Consider the following 22,298-nt stretch of genomic DNA (forward strand, 5'->3'; position numbering starts at 1 on the left):
TGAATAAGAAAATCAAGTGGAGATAAGTCCGCCTCGTAGTGTAGTGGTTGGCACGTTCGTTTACCATTCTTGAGGTTCTGTGTAAGATTCCTAGCAGGGTGGATGTGAAATATTGATGTTGTTGTTATTGGTTGTTCAAACTGCAATATTTCATTGTTCATAGACTGGCACCTGAAGTGTAAGACTGATCACTTTACCTTCTTGTAACAGATGATCGAAATAACAAAAAAAATAACAACGACAAATCATCACGCCGTTTCTCTGTAAGGGTAGGCAGAGATCTCGCTTCATACATCTTCTCATGCACGCACGCCGATTATTTCGACTTTTGACATGTCCATCTTCAATTATTTGTTGGATTTGGTCATGCCATGTCTTTCTCGGTCTTCCTTTATTTCTGCATCCATCAACATTCGTATTGTAAATATTTTTTGCCGTTATTTAGCTGTCCATTCGCTCTACATGTCAACTAACGAAGAGCTCCTTTCTTGATTTTGTCGATAATCTCAAAATTCGTGCATGTATCGAACAGTCATACCACACATTCGCCTGAGAGATCTCACGTTGACAGCATTAAGTCAACTTTCATCCTTGTTTTTCCAAGTCCATACTTCGCTTGCATACATCAGGGTCGGGAGCAGGACCAGGAGTCCACCAGGACAGGTACCTATGGGGTTTTCAAAATTAATTACCTTGTGTAAACTAATTTTCGATGGAGGGGTTTGAACCCCCTAAACCCCTCCCTTTTATATACGTCCTTGCCAGTATGAAATAATAGTAATTTCACCAACAATATTTTGAGTATATCCAACTTTTTAAACAAATGGTAGATTTGACCCCCTATATTAGAATTGACATCTTACAACAATGTTCTGCATCTCTGTTGTAATATAATATGTATATCTTTTTAAACAAATTGGATTAGATTAGTTTAAGATTACATGTTCAGAATAAATATTTATGATACAGATAAAATGTTATTCTGGAATAATGAATAAGTTTGCATTACAATAGGCTAGGGTGCCAAATTACATGGGTGAATTATAGAATACTCAAGCTAGAGATAAATCACATTGATAGTTGTTTAATTGTAAATCAATCCTAGGAACCTTATGCGTTAAGCAAGCATCTTAGTCATTATATAAAAAAAAAATGTTTACATAAAATCTGTTATCTGAGATTTGTCTTCTGAATAATTACAAAATTAGAGCAAAAGCTGCCTGTGCTCAAAACATAACAAAAAAAATATTGTAGGGCAGTAATAAAACTTTTAACGAAAGATTTTTCCATCACTTTATTGCCAATATAGTATTCCTTTTATACAAATCAATTTTATTAACTTTACCATGCACAACTGAGAGGTGATTTTGAAGACCTCGTGTACTTTTAAATCGCATTTCACAGTTTCTACACCGCCAAGGTAATTTCTCATTATGATATTTCATATGGAGATATAGATCAGTCTTAATGTAAAACATTTTAGGGCATTGGGGACACTTTATTATTTTATCTCCATGCCTCCGTAGATGATTTGTGAGACGAACCTTTGTGCGAAATGCTTGTCCACACTGCTCGCATACAAACTTCAGTCCTAAAACAAAAAAAATAAATGGTATTAACCCTTTCCCCGAGTTCAAATGTGATAATTTTATTTATTAGTTTAAACACTTATTTTCTTAGTGACCACTAATATATATATACTCTATACATGATAAACATTTAAGCTACGAACATTTTGATAACAAATTACTCACATATGCTGTGAGCACCGCACAGTAGTGTTGTCATAGGCGCTCACAGACGTATGTGAGCACGGCGGTGAATGAATTAAAGATTTATTGACTCTGAATTGAAGGTATCGTTGTAATGACTTGAATTAACTAGTAGGCGGGAATAAAGATAAACAACAAATTAATTATTAGAGTTAAATACTTGTTAGTTAGTTACCTATATGACTGTTAGCAATGTGCATTTTTAAACTGCTATCAGAATAAAACATCTTGCAGCATTTGCTGAATGAGCAAGCTATGGTTGGAGGCCCAACGTGACTTAGTTCATGAGCAGTTAAAAGATATCGCTTTTGAAATCGCCTACCACATTTCTAGAAAAAGGGAAAACATATTATGATAAAAATATAAACTGTATACTGCATCCATCGAAGACCATTCAAATTACCTTGGAAATAATAAAAAAATCATTGAATTGTTCAATTATTGCGCATGTTTACATTTCTAATATAAAAATTTTAATTCCATCTCATAAAAGTACTAATAATGAGTAGCAGTATATTGTTTTTAATGTTAGCTGCCTCCAAGGAGCCATGGCCAAAGATAATCGTGACCCAGTTTTGTACCATATTTTACTTTTGTTGACAACAATTTATTTATTTATTAGGTATTTCATTGATGAAAAGTTTACACGATTTAGTAAGTAAAATATACCATAAGTCCATAAATGCACAAATAATATTTGGCACAGTACATTACACTGTTAAAAGACAAATTTATTATTGTTAAAACTTAAAATAAATTTCTTGCATATTGAAAATACTTTTAATTTTTTTCCAAACTTGTCATACTTGTTGAGAATCAGAAACAAAACATTTCTTTGTAGTAACTTTGTTATTGTAGCATAAAAAATAAATACATATTGACCAATTGTTGTTGTTTTAGAAGTTATTAAGTTGTCAACGGGTCAATGGAAAATCGTACCTCACAAATGAATCTTTCTGGTTCGTGAACACAAGTGATATGTCTATTGAGGTTATGAGCAGCCATGAACCCTTTGGAACATATTTTGCAAATGAAAGGTCTCTCTTTGGTATGTTGTTTTCTCACATGATGCTCCGCTTTGTAACGGTGGGAGAAAGTTTCATTGCAAATAGTACATTTGAAGAAACCGTTGAAAGGTATAATATAATTTGGTGAAGTGCTTTTGTAGGTTCGTCCACAGTTGTTTGTTCTAGAAAAAAAAAACAACTGTCAAAAGTATGAGTACAAAATTAAATTAGGCTTATTATAATTTTTGGAGACCAAATAAGGAAGGGGAGGGGAGCATTACACAAAGCCATTTTTTTAAGTGCAAAACCCTCGGCCTGGGCCCTTAATTTACTCCAAGCACAAGTGATCGCAATATGAGGGCAAAAGCGCAACTGTGCAGACCGTCAAGTCATAATAGCCCTTAAAGGATTAATTCCGAAAGGTCAAAGGCGAAAGCAGTCAGCGAGCAAAGGCAGGAGCAAATCGGGGAAGCGAAGATCTGAGAGAGCAAAGAGAGAAACACTTGAGTCACTTGTCGTGACGGAACTAACCATATTTTTCAATGCACAAATTATAAAAGTGCTGGGGAGATGGAAAAGAGAGATCGCATGCTCGTTCCCCTTACTAAAATGTCCTGGATCAGAAAATGAACACCGTTCTTGAGTCCAGCACCTAGCTTACATAAAGTGGATAAATACATGAAAATAATATGCATTTGGCTTTCAAGTCAAATGCATATTATTTTCTGCTGTATGTAAATGCATGTATTTATCCACTTTATGTAAGCTAGGTGCTGGACTCAAGAACGGTGTTCATTTTCTGATCCAGGACATTTTAGTAAGGGGAAAACGAGCACGCGATCTCTCTTTTCCATCTCCCTAGCACTTGGAAATAATATATTAAATTGCAGTATGTCTGAAACATAATTATTTAAAAATATATTTTTGCATTTGTAAGGTACCTACCTAATTTAAAAAAAAAAAAAAAACAACAGCAAATTAAGCTAAATTATTTAGATAATTAGGTATATTAGATGAATTTCAAAGGAAGCAAAACTGATATTTCCAGTGTAATTGCTGTATAGCGAGATATTCTTCGGAAAAATAAGTTTTTTATCAAAGTAATAAGAAATAAGTGAATCAAACTTTACTTGGGTGAAATGATAAACTACTTTTACTTTTCAGTGAAAAATAAGAATATTTTATTACTAAACAAAAATACTAAGCAGAAAAACTATTTTAACAAATTGCACCGCTGGGCAAACCATAATATTCAACAAAAAATATTATTTTGGATAATGTTTTCATACCTTGTAACTGTTTCTTTGCATTCGGTTTCTTTATATAACTCAGTTTCTTTAGATAACCTATTTTGGTAAGCTTCATCCAATAAATCTTTTCGGTTTAATACTTTTAATAATTCCTTTTCGGTAGCTAAATTTGGATCATTAGATGTTTGGCTATCTGAAGATTCAGTATCTATCAACCATTCAATATCTGTACATCCTTCAGTATTAACACTACTTTCAATCTCTTTCTTAATAACAGGATTAGCTATGAGATCTGAAAATCATCAAAAACAAGATAAATTATAAAAAATGAATCTAGATATAAATTTCTTTAAAAAATATTTTAGGATTGAATAGAAAGATGAGTGACAAGGTTAAAAATGAGTGAACATTTTTAAACTGATGATATATTAAAGAAACAAACTTTTCAAATGACTCGTATATTTGTGCAGTAAACTGATTTCAATAAAATTAAACACAAATTGTATGTATCTTTTTTTTTTGGAAAACAAATATTACTACCAAGAAACCACAACTCGAAAGTAACATTGGCATTATCAGATAATCAAGTTTTACTTCTAATCAACAATAGCGATATTTTATACGAAAAATAATAATTTCATAATAACCAGAAAACTAATAAGAATTTAATTGTTTTTTCTAACGGCAGAATTTTAACATTGCTGTGTGCTGTTTCTAAGTTTCTATTAATGTTTTTTGTATGTATATTTTTGCACCACAACAGGCCAGGAGGTCCAATTACAGAGGTGAAAATAACAGTACACAGATTACCCAGGCTTGAAAAAAAAAACACTTAATAATCCTAGCACCTAGAACCTTCCATGCACGAGTCAAGCGTCTTAACCACTATTCCACGCAGGTCATAATTTAATACTTTATTTCGTTTTTAGTAGGTACTATTTCATTATAATTTTTTTAGATAGATTTTCAAAATAAAATTAAATATTATTTGTCTCCGTGCAGTAAGTGATATGTGACAACAAAATATACAATATATGTATTTACATAAAATGCATCATGAAATTGATTTTAACTGCATAAAACAACTACCAAATTGGATTGATTCATCTCTTAGAATGACTGATTTTGTATTGTCTGATATTAGGTTGTTAGCATTTGATTCCCAAAACTCATTCCAATCTTTTTTACAAGAAGAATCACTGTAGGTTTGTAACATTTCTTGGGTAGCAAGGTAAGTTTTCCACATGTCCGATACATTATATACCAACAACCTAATTTGCTCAGTGCATTTCTTGCAAGTATTTTGTATCTTCATACTGTCAGTACTATTCTAAAAAGCATAAAAGAATAATGTTATTACAAAGAGAAACGAGGTTAAATTGAACTCGATTTAATGCTTTTGTTCAAAATTAATATGGACCTCTTTTCTTGATATCCACTGAAATTCTTCAAATATTGTATTTTTACTTAAATCATCAAGATTCTCGCTTAGTACACCGCATAAGCCACATATTTTAGAAATTGTAGTCTGCAAACTGAAATTAGTTTCCATCATCGATCAATTAACACAAAGTTTAGATAGTATAAATTGAGTAGGTATGTCAATACGATATAACGTTTTTCAATATGACGTTTTAAGACGAATTATGATTTTTGAATTCACGATCGATATTTTAAATTTACAATAATATTTATATTTACATCGCGATTACTGCGAATCACAAGAATTCAACTTGATAATAATGATAATGATAATTGATGATAATCTTGACATTTCCTAGTGTTGCAAGTTGCATATATACTTAAATAGCAAGATGTGTATAATATATATACAGTGATTTTCAATCTGTGGGTGCGGGTACGAGCAAGGCAAAATAAAAAAAATGAGGAATGAAACCCGGCGGCGCATCCTAAGGCCCCTAAGGGGAGGGAGGGGAACGCTAGATCTTATTATCGTCTACACTGGACAATACAATAGAAATAACAATATTGTCTTGTATCAGCTCCGTGAACGGCTTCGACCGCGTAAAACGAAATGCTGGGACAATAATAAAATTTTGCCGTAGTTCACGGGTTCACGAGCGCTGTAAAAATGAATACGCGACAACGTTTTTTACATGCGAGTTCGCGAAAAATATGATTTATTTTATATTAGTTGTCTCATGCCCAGCCTTCGTACAGGTTGGGCGTGGAATATAGTTCCTCTCTCCATATCTGACTTAAAATTCAAAGATATATGTTCTAAATTGTTTAAAAAACATTAAGTTATTATTTGTAAGTTGTCTCAATGTGGGGATGTGTTTTGAACAAAGGGTGAAAAAAAATAACTATTTATTTTACATCATTGTGTTACGCTTAACGCTTTATTCTAAACTAAAATATGTGAAAAATGGTAATAACTATTCAAATTTAATTTTATGATTCTATTATTATAGATCATAAAAATGTATTAATGTAAACAAGTTTAAGAATCTATTTATTTGTAATTTGGAAGTGCCTAAATTGAACTATCTGAAACACTACCGACCTGTCATAATAAATCATTATAACAATGATAATACATCGAAAACAGTGTTTCTTAACAGTAGATCACTAACCATTTGTCTAATAGACTACTGGCACCCCGTTCTTTTGCTGTTTCTATACGTTCCCTCCGTCCACCTCCCTGCTCATCGCTAGAACCTTCGTAAATAGTGAAATTTTTACCCACGTGCATTGATTGCGGACGCAAGATCAGTATATATCGCGTAATCGTGGTCTGACAAGAAAGGTTGGTAGTTTGTAATTTTTTTATCCTTATATTTTTACGTATTTCATTAAACGTGTGATGTCCTAAACTTTCAAATTATTTCAAACTGTAATTTCATAAACAGGGTTTAGATTTCTAACCGATTTTGAAAAAACAGTTAGAAAAAACTTAATGATAATGTCAAAATTACAATATAAAATTAATAATGTAAATGGGGGCTAGGTTTCATACTTTCTATTCGCTCTGTAGCTGCAAGACGTGCTGTAATCTAGCTCTTATCTCTTATTAAATTATATTTGAATTGAAAACGAGGAACTAGAATCCCAATCGTCCATGCGCTATGTAACTGCAAGACGTGTTGAGATATTTATTATACAGCACCCTTGAGGTGATTATAAATTATTAAGATGAACAATAAGATGTATTTGAATTGCAAAAGATTAAACTGAACAATTCTGCCAACATTTTCGGCAGAAAAATGCGTGGGAGTGACACGTACACGTCGAGCGAATGGCTATTGTCATAAATTGATTATGGATGAAAAACTCTTATTTGATTCCCATATTCAGACGTCTATAAATAGGGCTTACAGAAATCTGGGCTTTATTATACGCACCACTAGACCATTCAAAACAACCACATCCCTCAAAATCTTATATAATGCATACGTTCGCAGCCATCTTGAGTTTGCATCTGTTGTTTGGAATCCTCGATATACAATTTATATATCACAACTAGATAGAATACAGAATAGATTCCTTAAACTTCTGGATCGTAAATCTCTTACATATTTTGACTCATATGAAGACTCTTCTTTCTTTCATAGTTTAACTTCTCTAACTAAACGTAGAAGCATTTCTGATCTGTCTTTCCTCTTCAAAATTTTAAACAATTTTATCGATAGTCCATATCTCTTGGAGCGTATTTCAATCAATTGTCCCGTAAAGTCAACACGACAAGTTATTTTTTTTATAATTTATTGCCCAAAAAAAATATGTTCAAAACTCGTTTATTTATCGTAGCTGCTCCAAATTTAATTTACTTTGTCCCCGTTTAAGTATTTTTAATACAAAATTTTGTGACTTCAAAAAAAAACTTTTTGAAACACTGTAAAATAAAACATGTGTCAGTGTGTAATAAGTTTCTTCTTCTTCTTCTAGTGCCTTGCCGGGTTTCCCCAACGTTGGCGATCACTATAGCGAAAGCATATGTATCTGTCGTGAGCTTATTAAGTTTAATAAGTTTATGTTCCTTTAATTATGTTTGTTTTGTTATAATATCAAAATTTTGAATTGGTCAACTATATTATGAAAATCCCTCTCTTCCACTCCTCCATTCTATTTCCTCATCTTTTTCAGAGCTCTTTTTTTTCTCATGTCTTATATAATCTATTATATTTCTCTTTACTGTGTAACATGTTCTCTCATTGTATTTGTGAAAAACTTTAACTGGATGTATGTATTATTTTTTATATTTTGTATTCTTATATAACAACTGTTGTTTTTCCTTAATAAGTAAAAAAATAAAAATAAGCTCCTGTCGTCCTGTCCGTACGCGTTCACACGAGGACAATGCGGCCACATACAGTGGTAAGGGTAATCATTGTATAGCAAAGATAGCAGTGGTTATCAGCTTTTTTCTACTCGTCGGGGGTCGCGTATTCAAAAAGGTTGAAAAACACTGATATAATAGAACATCATACTAAAAAATACACAAACGTTTGACAGTAATTTTATTTTTTTACTCTAGCAAGCGCGTGTCCATGTGGTTTTGACTTTTGACGTTTTAACCGTGTATGGATTTGACTTTTGACGTTTTGTTTCATAAATCTTTTTTTTATTATTAATTCGTTCAGTACTGTACCAAAATGTCTGTACCGGTGCAAGGTACTAATTATAAAGTTACCGAGGTATTTAGCAAACAAGAAGCATATCCACTTATTATTTCATTTCAAAACGGAAATCTGCAGCAAACCGGGAAAGTCGAATGTGAAGCTGGAATATATTCTGATCCCTCTTCGAAGAAACCTAAAAATAATGCTATAATCGCCCTAAATAATATGCTCTACGTGGGTCAAGAAAACGATGATAATGTGTGCCGCAACCTCATTGTCGCCAGGAATAGAAACACTGGCGCTGTTAGACTAATAGAAGTCGGTAATGTGCTAGTCAATGCCCTACCAGAATCAGAACAAAAAGAAAATCGTGCTGAGCCACTCGATTTTACGGATGCTCGGCGGCAGTTGGGGGAAGCCTTTGGATCTAAGCGTCAAAAAAGAATGTTGGAACAATCCAAAAAAATGAAGATCGACATTGACACCATGAAAGATCAATTAGAGAAAACTGTAAATGAGAATCAAATAGATGTACTGGATATATCTCAACACGAAGTGAACACGGTATCTATGTTAGGCAAGTACGCTCCTCCGATTAATAGGGATGCATCGAACATTAAAGATATTTATGATATTAATGATATTTTAAATAAAGAACAAATGGAGTCTCTGAAGGATACTGCCACAGCTGTTTTAGAGGATGAAAATTATGAAATAGAATTGTCAGAGTTTATTGCAAATGAAATTTCCTTGTTAAGGGCATCACCAAACGTTGATAATGTGAAAGTGTGCTGTATGTTGCTTTATGCAAATTGCATAATGAAATACCTCAAAGATCCGTACAACAATATTCGAAATACAAAATATGTTGTTTGTAGTTATTCCGAAATGATTGACAAATTTATATTTGATTCTTTTTCCATGGCCAGCGATAAAGGAAGAACACGCCCAAATTCATTAAAAGATAAAGCTATGTGTTATCTCATCGTTGTTCTTCTATTAGCCAAAAATTATTGCATAAATGATGCCATGACTTTAGGCAAGCTGAGTGCTACAACATTGCCCAAGCTGTCTCAAATGGCTAAAGTTGTCGGGGCTCATGTGATCAAAGATCAAAATAATGCTACAATAGTATTAAAATTACCACTGGCCCCTCCACCATCTCTCATGATGAATAAGAGAAAGAGATAAAGAGTATTTGCTAGCACAAACCATAATTTTAAAATTCAAAATACACTCTTACCAAATAACAAACCATCTGTTTTATTCTTTTTTTTTATCATCTGAATTGGATAAACATATCATAAACTCCCATTGCAATAAGAATAGACTAAGTTGGCTACTATCATCATGTATCCATAAATTAATTCAATAAACTGCAATATTAATTTATTTATTGGTCTCTGGATAAGTCCAACCTCCAGCCTATCTTTCTTAAATAATTAAATATATAAAGTTGCGAGCATTTGAAATGATTTAGTTTAAAGACATAGTAACCTATTGTCCAATTAGTAATAAAATGCATTGAAAACAATTTTTTATTTAAAAAATACTTATAATATTATAAGTATTAATATTAGAAATCGAACACTGATTTGATTCTACTGAACACTTTATTTTATTTTTACAAATATAAAAACAAAAATACTTGTTAAAAGTCGGAATAATTGTTGTGTGTGCATTAGTGTAGAAGTAGAAGCACGCACAAATGTAGGAGGAGCGAGATCTTTATGAAAACATAAAAGTTAAATAGCATTCTACCCTTTCTGCCTACCATGGTCTGTTTGTTTGAAAATATCTTTTTATGTTTTTTGCTTTTTAGTGTTTCTATATTCATTTGAAAATAGTCTGTTAAAATAGCTGCCAGCACTTTTTATAGTACCAGTCCTATTGTAGTGGACAGACAGAAATTTTAACTCTACCTCGATGCTTCCCCTAAAACTTTTTGATTTGTGAGACTTTTTAGGTAATTTTTTCAAATAGTACAAACATTTTAAATGTACCTAAATATCATATCGAATTGTGGTTCTGTGGCCGATGTTGCGGGTTCCGAGGTTCGCACCGACTCTACCCCAACTCCATTTTCTAATAGAGAGTTATTTATAACTCTTTGGAAATGTCCCCAAATTTGAAATATTTGGGTATCATTGAAAGCGCAAATAATTGGACTGTGACAAATAAAATCAGAACTTCTAAAATATTTGGTTTCGACCTACATTGTATTATATTATAATAATATGCACCTTATATTTTGCTGCAGCATTATGATTTGAGGGTATTATTTGCAAAGACGGCTACAAGTATATTGGAACGAGCTGTGTATTCTCAATAATTATGATATACCTTATCTTACTACTTATTCCAACTGCGGTTTCAATAATAAATGATAGTTGATCATTAGATATGTAATTTATAATTGAAGACGTGAGTGAATGAAGGTGTTATGTGACAAAAACAATATCTGTGGTTAAATTTCTTTTTTAAAGTTAATCAGCCTCGTGGTTTAATGATCAGCGCGTTTGCCTACCATGCAAGAGGTCTCGGGTTCGATTCCCGACATGGTTGATATGAAATATTTATTTAAAATGCTGTTTTTACACTAGAATGTTTTATAGTACCTGGACTGGTACATGAATTGTAGGACTGATCATCTTACCTTCATATAACAAAAATGATTTTTGAATTTATTTACTCATACACTGCAAAATAAAATATCTTAATTCATACATATAGAAATAATAAAAATAAAAAGGTAAAATTTGGTATATATAAAAATAGCACATAGGTACACATAATAACCAGAGAATAATATGTTAAAAAAGTAAGAGAATTCATTTATCTATTAAGGAAATCATACAGTCTTTATAGAAAACAAGGTACAAAAGAACAATTAAAAAAAGTAAGACCAATTACAGATTTCACACTAATTTATTATGAATGCAGGAGGAGAGGGGAAAAATAACTGAATTCTAAAAAAGTAAAAATATGAATATTAAATAAAAAGTACATAATTTTGTGACAAAAAACTCCCTCAGAGAATGTTATATGTCCAAAGTAATATTGTTTAACATAGAGATAGCCCTTCCAACAGGCATAACCATTGGCAGGTTGGTCCTGTTTATTGGAAGGTGAAACAGTCTATGCTGACGCTGTCTAAGGTAATTATCCGGAACATAAAAGCTAATGCTCCGCATAATTTCAGGGTCATCAATAATACTGCGCAACAGTCTAAAGAAATGCGTAGTTAAATACACATTCCTCCTCTTCAAACTGCAGTAAACAAGCTTTCCCTGAAGAAACTCAGAGGGATAAAGCCATGGATAATAGCCGCACTCCCTCATGTAGAGAAACTGAAGAAATTTCTTCTGAACTCTCTCCTTTTCTGAATTTTCAAAGAAGTGATTTTAACCAATTATAAACGTTATCAGATAAAGAAAGATATTAAAAGGAAGGTGAACGTTGCACTAAAATCAGCAATTCAGTTCATAATTAGCAATTCAGTTCATAATTAGTAATTCAGCCTGGTGCCGACATTTATGCATGAGAGTGAGGTATGGAATGAGAAAAACAAAGATAAAAGTAAGCTGATAAATACAATCTCTCAGGCAAATGTATGCTAAAACAATATATTAAAGGTGAACATGTGAATTTATTTATTACGGATATGGCCTTAGTCAATTACAACGGTTACACGAAGAAACATAAGAGTATATGCAAGAAACTGAACAAAAAGAACATAAAACTATGTAGCAAAGACAAACAAGGGCAATACAATAACGCTATACAATATATTCATAAACATGTAAGATTTTGAGCTTAACCATGCCAATCCATCTTCATCCACTGTTTTAGTGGCGATGAGATCTATGAAAAGTCGGAAGATATATTCCAAAAAATTCCAAGTTGTGTGACAAATTGACTAATCTACACGTTCTGGACATTGGGGCATAAAAACAAAAGTTCCTATTAGTAGATTGAATAAATAGCAGATTTTGATTATGTCGAGATTCTTGCATTATATAAGGCTGAGACAAACATTATCGACTAAATCAAGATTCTTGCAATATGATGGAGTGCTGTGTTGGTTTGGACATGTAGAGCGAATGGATGGCAAAAAAACAGCTCAAAGGATTTACCATGCGAATGCATGTTAATGAATTAAGAAAATTAGGATGACCGAGAAAAACATGACTTAACTTTCAGAAGACTGTCATTGATAATGACGACTGCCACATAATTTGTCATTCAAGTCAAAATTTAGGCAAAAATTGATTTTTGTTTTTCACTCACACTTTTGAATAGTATTATGTGCATGTGACAAGCATGGAGAAAAAACGTACCTAATAAAAAATCGACGTTGATTTCAAAATTTCTACATTATCTCTGTATCTACTCATTGGTTTAGTATTAAAAAAATCACTTGTCTGTCAATCAACCAATAAAAGGCCGGCATTTGGGTCACGTGGCTAATAATCTGTCATTGCTGATTGTGACCAAATCAGCTTAGTTTTATTACGTAAAAAATTGTTTAGCGCAAAAGCAAAAAATTAGCCGCAGACTACCTACCTTAGTAAAAAAAAAAATTCAAATCACCAGATGACCGTCTTTGTTATTACGCTACCCATTTATAGTTGGAAGTTTTATTATTCAATGGAAGAAGTTGAAGAATAGATTTAGTTTGTAAATTTACGTAATATAATGGCTAATATTACCAAACGTCTTGCAGCTACAAAGCGCATGGAGTGATGAAATTCTACCAACAAAAAACATTTTTTTTTTAATTCAGCAAAAATAAAATGATTTAATAATGTCACTTTATGACATGTGCAGTGAGATGTATCATGTAACTTTATTATTGTTTTTTAATATATTTCTAAAAAAGAAACATGTCTTGAATGCTTTTTTTTTACGTTTAAGCATATAATTAAGAATAGTCCAGAAACCACGGACTCCGTGGTGTAGTGGTTAAGACATTTGGCTCACACATGGAAGGTTCTGGGTTCGATTCCTGGCGAGAACACAAAAATTAAATGTGATTTTCTTAACGCTGGTCGTACCGTGCTGTAATTCACCACTGTAATTGGGCCTCACGGCCTGTTGTGGTGCCAAAAAAAAAATCGGCCTTGTAGAAAAGTCCTGGGATTAAATATAACAGTTTAAATAAAAAAAATAAAAAGAAAGGAATTCTCTCCATATTTTTATGTATATGGCAATGTGTTGATCATCACTATATGACTTTCGGATTCTGAAATACCATTCTTGACATAACAAGATTCCAGCAAGTTTTGTTAAAGCTTGTCTCTTCAAATTTGTCATAACAATATTCCAGCAACTCTTGATAAAAACTTGTCGCGTCAAATTTTCATTTTCAACCTTCCATCAATCTTAAATCAAGTTTGTACCAAGTTTCACTGCTATCTGGGGTATATATTATATTAAATACTAACATACTAACTTGTACATATTATATTACTAACACATGTGTATATATGTAAAAAAAAAACAAAAATACTCGACACTGGCCAGAACACCCTAGTTGAGATGTGAAAAGGCCATGAAAATACGAAGAAGAAGAATGAATTCACTCGACTACAAATAGACCAATAGGCGTGCGTTAAATTCATTCGACTACAAATAGACCAATGGGCGAGTCTCACGCCGACTATCGAATGAATTAGTAATTTCCAAACTAATGAATTCACTAGACTACAAATAGACCAATAGCCGTGCGTTAAATACATTCGACTACAAATGGACCAATGGGGCAACGGGCGAGCTTTACACCGACTACTTTCATCTCCAGCTAATTCGTTATGACGCAATGGGCGCTGGGGTCTGGCGGGCGTGATAGTTGAAATAAAATGCTTTTGTTTTTTGCAGTTATGTCAGCACAGATAAAATAAAAATGTATATTAATATAATTAATATATAAAGTGCATCATTTTACAATAAAAATAAAATAAAGTGACGTTTGTTTATAGATCTGCTGCTAGCCTATTTGTGTACTTAATAATAATAAAATTTATATCAAATCCATCCGATCTGAAATATCAACACAATAACAGCTGATTGTAGTTTTACATGCGTGACCTAAAGTATATACTCTAAGGACCTAAACAATAAATATGAAACAAAAATATTTTAATTTTCATCCTTTCTTTGGCAGATAAATATTAGGTTATGTAAAGTAACGATAACCACAGACTATAATTATACCCATGTAAATATTCTAAATACCATAAAGTAAGGATCATGGTTTACATTATTATTATTTCCAAAGTTAAAAAAAACAAACTGACGTACCTAATGTTTGGATAATTTATATAGCGCCATCACCTCCTATGTAGGTTTATAATTTGTTGCTCTACGGGTGGTATTTTTTAATTTTCAACCCATGTCTCCATTTTCCCATTTGTTTGTTTGAAAATCAGTATTAAATTGTTTTTAAAAAAAAAGTTTTTTAAATTACTTTTTTATTAGGGTTACATACAATAAACACATGACTTTTTTATATTCACGTCCCGGCTTTCTAGAAATGAAATCTGTATTAGAACGTGACTTATGTTTTTCATATGATATTATTAGTTTGAGTAAAATAAAAATTCAAAACATGTGAAAATATTCTAAAATGGAACCAACTCTAAGTTTTCATACAATGTAGGTATCGTATTTTGCTTATTTTCATATTGTTATTCCTTGATATTTGTGTTGTTTTTAATTTTAATTTTGTAAATCTATGTCACTTGTTTTTGGCCGATGTTATCACATTTTGGTAGAAGGCTCTTTTTCTTATGAAGGAAAAAAAAGTACTTAGCATTCCAAAAGCATGGATATTTCTCCTGAAAAACGGAGTTTGTCTTTGAATAAATTTCTGTGTCTATTGTCAATGGTATACCGGAAATAAATGATTCATTCGAATGATTAATTCGATTATTTCCTTCATTCGATTACTAATCATTCGATTAGTAAATTTAGTCGATTATTTCCATCTCTAGTTGCCAGGGTAGTAAATTTTTTTACCTTACTTTGCTCATCTAATGAAAATTGGACCTTGGATTAAACAACTCTGTGCAGTACATTTGACTGACATTATCTTCAAAACATCAAATATTATTTAGCATGATATAAAAATAACCGTTTTATGTAAAATAAAATTTATTTTATATTTTAAGTTTAAAGTTCATAAATTCAATTACTCTTATTAAATGACCTTTACTTATCTACTCTGTTGTGTAAATCAATATTTCCGCGTGCACAATAAAATTTTAGAGAAATTAACCGATTGCATTTTTTAAATCTTACATTTGTGTTATTATTATATTTTTTCCCACCTTGCAACATGACGCGGTGACATTACGAATGTGCGCGGTGAAAGTGGAGCATAGAGAGGGCATTTTTGGGCACAGTCCGATGTATTCAAATATGATTCTACGCTCCTTCTGGACTATTTATTTGTTTATTTATTTATTTATTTATTTATTAACGGACATTGTCCATGTATACAATTTATAAGGTTTAAATATTACAATAAAAGAATAGTTTAAAACATTTAAAGAAAAAAGAAAGAAGCATTGACAAACATAAGGGACATCGAGACAAGATCTATATCTATCTATTCTTAATTCTATGCGTTTAAGCTAGGAAAACATTTGACGAACTTTCAGAAAAGCTGGCAATAATCTTGTGTTCAGTTTATTCGAGAAAAAAAAAGTTTTTTTTAAATAATAAAAAAAAAGGTTTTTTTTACAATGACCTTGACGGTGACTACGGTGACTTTCAAAGACATCTTTGAAAACACAGCCAAATTAGAATGACCATAAAATGTTTTCATTTTTGGGTTAATTTTGAAAACTTATATTTTTTTCCGCTAGATCGCCAAATCGAAAAATATTAAGTACCTAGTCGTAGTAGTCTCCCCATTCCCCATAAATTCGAAATGCGTGTCCAGTTCTCTCTATGCTATCAATCATCTAAGAAGTTATAAAATATATCTATGGTATTTATGATATCGTCAGTTGTCAAAGGCGCGTGTTATTTCTTGGTTATATTTATTGCCATTGTAGAGGAGGCTCGACTAAAGAAATATCTTCAATTTAGATTTCAAATGGAAGTTTCTTTATTTGTGTAAGCCACCACATTAAAGATGGAAGGCGATAGCGCATTCGATAGCAAAAAAGCTCACAGGGATAGACATTCTGGTAGGAAAGCAGACAAAAAGAAGGCAAAAAATAAACCGCAAGATGCAAATTTGTCAGACCGACAAAGGAATCCGAAAGCATTTGCAATCAAATCAGCAGTCCGCGCTGAAAGAAGTTTTCGTCGAAAGGAGGACATAATAGCTAAAAAACAGCATTTACCAACTATCGACAAAACACCTCTCGAACCACCCCCGATTGTCGTAGCCGTAGTAGGTCCGCCCAAAGTTGGGAAGACTACCCTCATCAACAATCTCGTCAAAAGTTTCGTCAAGACAAACGTAACGAGCGTTAAAGGTCCAATAACTATAGTGACTTCCAAAAAGAGACGAATTACTCTAATTGAATGCAACAATGATATTAATTCTATGATAGACATAGCTAAATGCGCCGACTTGGTTCTTCTATTGTGCGACGCCAGTTTTGGTTTCGAAATGGAGATTTTCGAGTTCCTAAACATTTGTCAAGTTCACGGAATGCCGAAAATAATGGGCGTTCTTACTCACCTGGATGCTATCAATAATACCAAAACTTTAAAAAGGCAAAAGAAATTATTGAAGCATAGATTCTGGACGGAAGTCTACGCTGGAGCCAAGCTGTTCTATCTGTCCGGAATTTTGCACGGTGAATATTTAAGAAATGAAATAAAGAACTTGTCTAGGTTTATATCTGTAATGAAGTTCAGGCAGTTGAGTTGGAGGACTAGTCACGCATATGTGTTGGCAGATCGGATGGAGGATATCACAAACCAAGATCTCATCCGGAGAGATGCCAAGGTCAACAGAGATGTCGTGCTCTATGGATACGTGCGAGGTGTTCCACTCATGCAGGATTCCATGTTGCATGTTGCGGGTAAGTTAATTATGTTTTTGTATCCTCTTTTAAATATTAAACTTTATGCAATTGGTGGGCTTATTACTAAAGAGTGAAATCATCCAACCAATCGTTATCTGTGTTTTCTCTATTGACGTTAATTAAACTCTGGTACTTAAAATACAGTCTTGTTTAGTTGCAATAACATTTTTCTAATTCTAAAGAATGAAAAAATTATATTCATAATACTAAGAGGGTATTTCACCATCTCCTTGTAAATCCTGATTAGCTTATATGTCCTGCTAAATAGCATTTAAGTTTAAAAACCGATTTCACAATCTCTGATCACAAAAAAATTGTAAATCTCATTTAAATCGTCGCTAATGTTAACTAGAGACATTTCCTCTGTTTAAATCACGTTTAAAAATGACGTCGCTTGCGTTATCGTTATAACAGCACTGCTCAAATTTTTATATCGTCTATAATTGAAATAATTATTTGAGAATCCGAGATTTTATGCTAAATTAGGTTGGTATTCTATCAACAAAATACAATTAAACTCGAATAGAGCTTGCATAAGGAAACGTTATCTGCGCACAATTTCGTAACCTACCCGAGTTGTATTTCGAGTTTTGACAGTTAACAACGGTCAGTAATCAACTTATAACACTCATTCCTGGTAAAATTTGGTCCTTTCTTATGCGTATTATATTGCGTAACATATTTAACTAAAATAAACAAAACTTAAGAAAAACTATGATTATTATCATATTTGATATTAGGAAATTGGAAAAGCTCAAGAGATAATACTAAAGCAGAAAAATAATAACTATTAAAACTTAAGCAAGCTATGAAAGAAATACTATAGATACATTAACCTAAATGCCATAAAAAGTAACCTAAACACATAAAATACTGCAATATATTTAAAACTTATGAAAATCAACAAGATTTAACGTAATCACTGAGGAATGACGGAGTTGTTAGGTGTGCGTGGGAATGTGGATTTTGATGATGTGCAATTTTTGAAAACAAATGCATAGATTTTTAGTCTTACTGTCTTGATTAACTAGTCGAAAGATTGATTTAGCATTATTTCAATGGTGGAATCGGTTGGTTGCAAATATAATTTAAATCAGGTAGCTACTTTTTAACTGACATTTTGTTATCAGGATTTACAAGGAGATGGTGAAATACTCCCTCAGTCAACTTTGTAGTTTTTTTTACTTAGGAAGAGCTTCTTTTAGATATTTTGGTCATAAAGCCAGTAATTATAATGATTATTTGTTCATTATTTATATTGTGTCGATTATTGTCCTTATTTTTTGTATAAAAACTATTTGTATTTACAGGTGTAGGAGACTTAAAGGTAAACGAAATAGGTTTTCTCCCAGATCCCTGTCCACTGCCAGAAGTACAAAAGAAGCGAACGCTTTTAGAAAAAGAGCGTTTGATTTACGCCCCTTTCTCTGGTGTCGGTGGTATTGTTTATGATAAAGATGCAGTTTATATCGAACTTAAGGGCTCACATTCCCACAAAGAAAATGAGGATGAATCTACTTCTGAAAAGAAGGCCATTTTAAAAAGTGTCATTGAACAAAAAGAAACAGTAGATGACCAGATGAAAAATACTGGCTTCAAACTTTTTTCAGATGGTAATGTCATTTATTCAGATATGGTGAATGACACAAATGATCAGGCTGATGATGATGATGATGATGGTCAATCTTTGGATTCTGTTGATGAAATGGATAATGAAGACGTGTCTTCTGGTATTGAAGATGATATGTCAACAAATTCTGACGAAGAAAGTACTAAAGTTGTAAGAAAAATCAAACAATCCAAAAAATATGAGAAGTCTGATTCGGAAGATGAAGATATGGATAATCCTGATTCAGAAAAGTTACCTTGGACTAATGATTTTGATGGAAATGATAACTCTGATGATGATTTTCAAAATAAATGGCGAGAAAATTTGACTGAAAAAGCTAGCAATGCCTTTTTAGAGCGCCAAAATACCACACAAAATATTATGAAATTGGTTTATGGAGTTTTTCATCCCTCAAAAAATAGCTTGAAAGAAACTGATGTTAAAATCAACATGGATTTATCTGATGAAAGTGAATCTGAAGAAATTGGAGGACTATTCAAAAAAGTAACTGAAAAACAGCAGAAGCTGCAAAAGGACAAACAAAATATGAATACAGAAGAATGTTCTTTATTTTATTCATCAGCTCAAACTGTGTCTAAGGATTGGTTAGATACAGAAATTAAACAGTCACTTTTAAACTGCTTTGTCACAGGAAAACGCTCATCAGGAGAAGACGCTTCTGAATTGCTTAAGTTAGATGATGCCAGTGTTGGAGATTCTGATGAAGAATTGTTTGGTGACTTTGAAGATTTTGAAACAGGAGAAAAACATAAAAATGAAAAGGAAGAAAATAGTTTTAAAAAAGCTGGGACTAAAAGATCTTTAGAAAACATGTCCAAGGCTGAAATATTAGCCAAAAAACTAAAGCTCAAAGCTAAATTTGATTCAGAATATGATAATCCCGATGAGCATAGAATTACCGGAGATCACGCATATTATGAAAATTTAAAAGCTGAGGCTCTCAAGCAATCTGAACTCAACAAATCTGTATTTGACGAGTTAGATGACGGACTGAGAGTTGAGGTTGAAGGATTTAGACCAGGAATGTATGTGAGAATGAATTTCAAGAGTATGCCTTATGAATTTGTTAATAACTTTGATGCTACTTATCCTATTTTAGTTGGAGCTTTGAATATGTCTGAAGAAAATATTGGATATGTGAGTTGTAAGGTAAAAAAACACAGATGGTATAAAAAAATACTTAAAACAAATGATCCCCTCATTATATCCATGGGCTGGAGAAGGTTTCAGACCGTTCCGATATTTTCTAAAATAGAGGACGACATGAAATGTAGATATTTAAAATATACTCCGGAACATGTTACATGTAACATGCACTTTTATGGACCAATCACACCCCAGAATACTGGGTTACTGGCACTGCAGACGTTGACTAGTGATACCAATCAGTTGAAGCAGTTAGGATTTAGAATAGCGGCAACAGGAAGTGTTAATGAAATAAACAAATCCACACAAATAGTCAAAAAGCTGAAGTTGGTAGGAACACCTTTAAAAATATTGAAAAATACTGCATTCATTAAAGACATGTTTAACAGTTCGTTGGAGGTAGCCAAATTCGAAGGGGCCAAAATAAAAACAGTTTCTGGAATCCGAGGTCAGATTAAGAAAGCCATAAACAAGCCCGAAGGATGTTTCCGAGCAACATTTGAAGATAAAATTTTACTGAGTGACATTGTATTCTGTAGAACATGGTTTAAAGTCAATGTAACGCAATTTTACACTACAGTAACCAATTTACTTCTGGAAATGGACAATAAAAATATTTGGTCAGGTATGAAAACTTTAGGCCAGTTAAAAAGAGAAAGGAATATCAAAATTGAACCCAATAAAGATTCACTATATGAAGACATTAAACGGGAACCTAAAGTATTCAAACCATTGGTCATACCGAAAAACCTTCAGAAGATTTTACCTTATAAGGATAAGCCTAAAAACAAAGTAATTTCTAGTAAAGCTGGAGATATAACTAAGAATCGCATAGCTCTAGTGAAGAGTCCTCACGAACAGAAGGTATCCAATATTTTGAAAATGGTCAAAACTAACTATGCCAAAAAGCAAGATCAAGCTAAAACTGCAGTATCAGAGAGAATTGAAAAACATAAAAAGGAAATGCAAGTTTTCGCATGGAAAAAGCTGAAACGACAAAAAGAATTAAAAAAGAAAGTTTGCAGGGCACTCAGTAAAATGGGGAAGAAGTGAAATGAAATAGAAAATTATGGATAAAATGTCTAGATTCACATTTAATGTAAAATTCCACTGTTTGTAAAGGGAGAGAAATAAAACAAAGTTCAACAATAGTCAGTCAAATGTATTTATGGCAATTTATTTACACTTCTCTTATTGCAGTGGTTAGGATATTCTGCAACCACTTTCCTCTGAGGTGATTCCCTACACCATATTCCATATTAACATTGACAATCTGTTTTATTATTATATAAATCATTATTGGCGAGACATGTCCGTGTAGTTACATATTATTAAAAATAAATAACAATAAAACATAATGATAGGTACGTTAGATATATGTATAAGCATAACTTACTCGTAAAAGCTACAGTATGGACACTCATTACACATTCATTTACAATTTTACCTTTTGAGATATATGGTTCCGAAACATAACTGCTTCTACATCACCATCTGTCAGAAGTTCTCGACCTTAAAAATGAATTTATCCGTACTAAATTTCTATAATGCACAAATATTATTCAATAAACGGGACTAAGAAGTCGGTTGGTTACATGGGATTTATCAGTTGAATGTAAACACAAGTTTGGCGACTTCCCGCCAGCAAATTCTAATACAAGTTTAGCAATAAACACAGATGACAAACAGCACATACATTCAAGTATAATGAATCACAATTTTGTGCCATAGTTCACATTATTGTTTTATTTGTACTAATTGATAATATAGCATTACAAAGTTAGGGTCTCACTGTCATTAATACTGAGGTTACTTCCGCTTTAAAGAATGTAGTCGGTAATATAACCACCATCACCAACC

General features: G+C 32.4%; 3 protein-coding genes across 10 annotated transcripts; 2 read left to right on the forward strand and 1 right to left on the reverse strand.

Annotated features, from left to right (window-relative positions):
- Positions 1–1,276: 1,276 nt before the first annotated feature.
- Positions 1,277–13,038, reverse strand: LOC148278658 (uncharacterized). 7 transcript variants are annotated; one of them, XR_015823129.1, is made up of 7 exons: positions 5,731–5,814; positions 5,450–5,564; positions 5,074–5,359; positions 4,069–4,321; positions 2,712–2,961; positions 1,948–2,101; positions 1,277–1,591 (listed from the first exon to the last, which is right to left on the reverse strand). XR_015823129.1 is itself a non-coding variant. In XM_088231085.1 (7 exons), exons 3-7 carry the CDS (start codon positions 5,342–5,344, stop codon positions 1,290–1,292), a joined length of 1,185 nt encoding a protein of 394 aa, XP_088087211.1. In that variant the 5' UTR covers positions 5,345–5,359; positions 5,450–5,564; positions 5,731–5,814; the 3' UTR covers positions 1,277–1,289. The 7 variants fall into 7 exon arrangements, 2 of the variants coding, with proteins under 2 accessions (XP_088087211.1, XP_088087210.1); XM_088231085.1 differs by having other exon boundaries at positions 5,119–5,359; XR_015823130.1 differs by lacking the exon at positions 5,074–5,359 and having other exon boundaries at positions 5,390–5,564; positions 5,731–5,811.
- Polr1E (RNA polymerase I subunit E) lies at positions 8,507–9,866 on the forward strand. The gene has a single exon (XM_088231080.1). It carries the CDS (start codon positions 8,646–8,648, stop codon positions 9,801–9,803), a length of 1,158 nt encoding a protein of 385 aa, XP_088087206.1. The 5' UTR covers positions 8,507–8,645; the 3' UTR covers positions 9,804–9,866.
- Positions 13,039–16,625: 3,587 nt separating the features above from the next.
- On the forward strand, positions 16,626–21,603 carry LOC148278660 (ribosome biogenesis protein BMS1 homolog). 2 transcript variants are annotated; one of them, XM_088231087.1, is made up of 2 exons: positions 16,626–17,876; positions 18,806–21,603. In XM_088231087.1, exon 2 carries the CDS (start codon positions 19,242–19,244, stop codon positions 21,489–21,491), a length of 2,250 nt encoding a protein of 749 aa, XP_088087213.1. In that variant the 5' UTR covers positions 16,626–17,876; positions 18,806–19,241; the 3' UTR covers positions 21,492–21,603. The 2 variants fall into 2 exon arrangements, with proteins under 2 accessions (XP_088087213.1, XP_088087212.1); XM_088231086.1 differs by having other exon boundaries at positions 16,626–17,659; positions 18,973–21,603.
- Positions 21,604–22,298: the final 695 nt, after the last annotated feature.

This window comes from Micrasema longulum, unplaced genomic scaffold (assembly GCF_059751315.1).
Source record: "Micrasema longulum isolate JH-2025_06_02 unplaced genomic scaffold, ASM5975131v1 h1tg000849l, whole genome shotgun sequence".
In the NCBI taxonomy this organism is placed as follows: Eukaryota; Metazoa; Arthropoda; class Insecta; order Trichoptera; family Brachycentridae; genus Micrasema; species Micrasema longulum.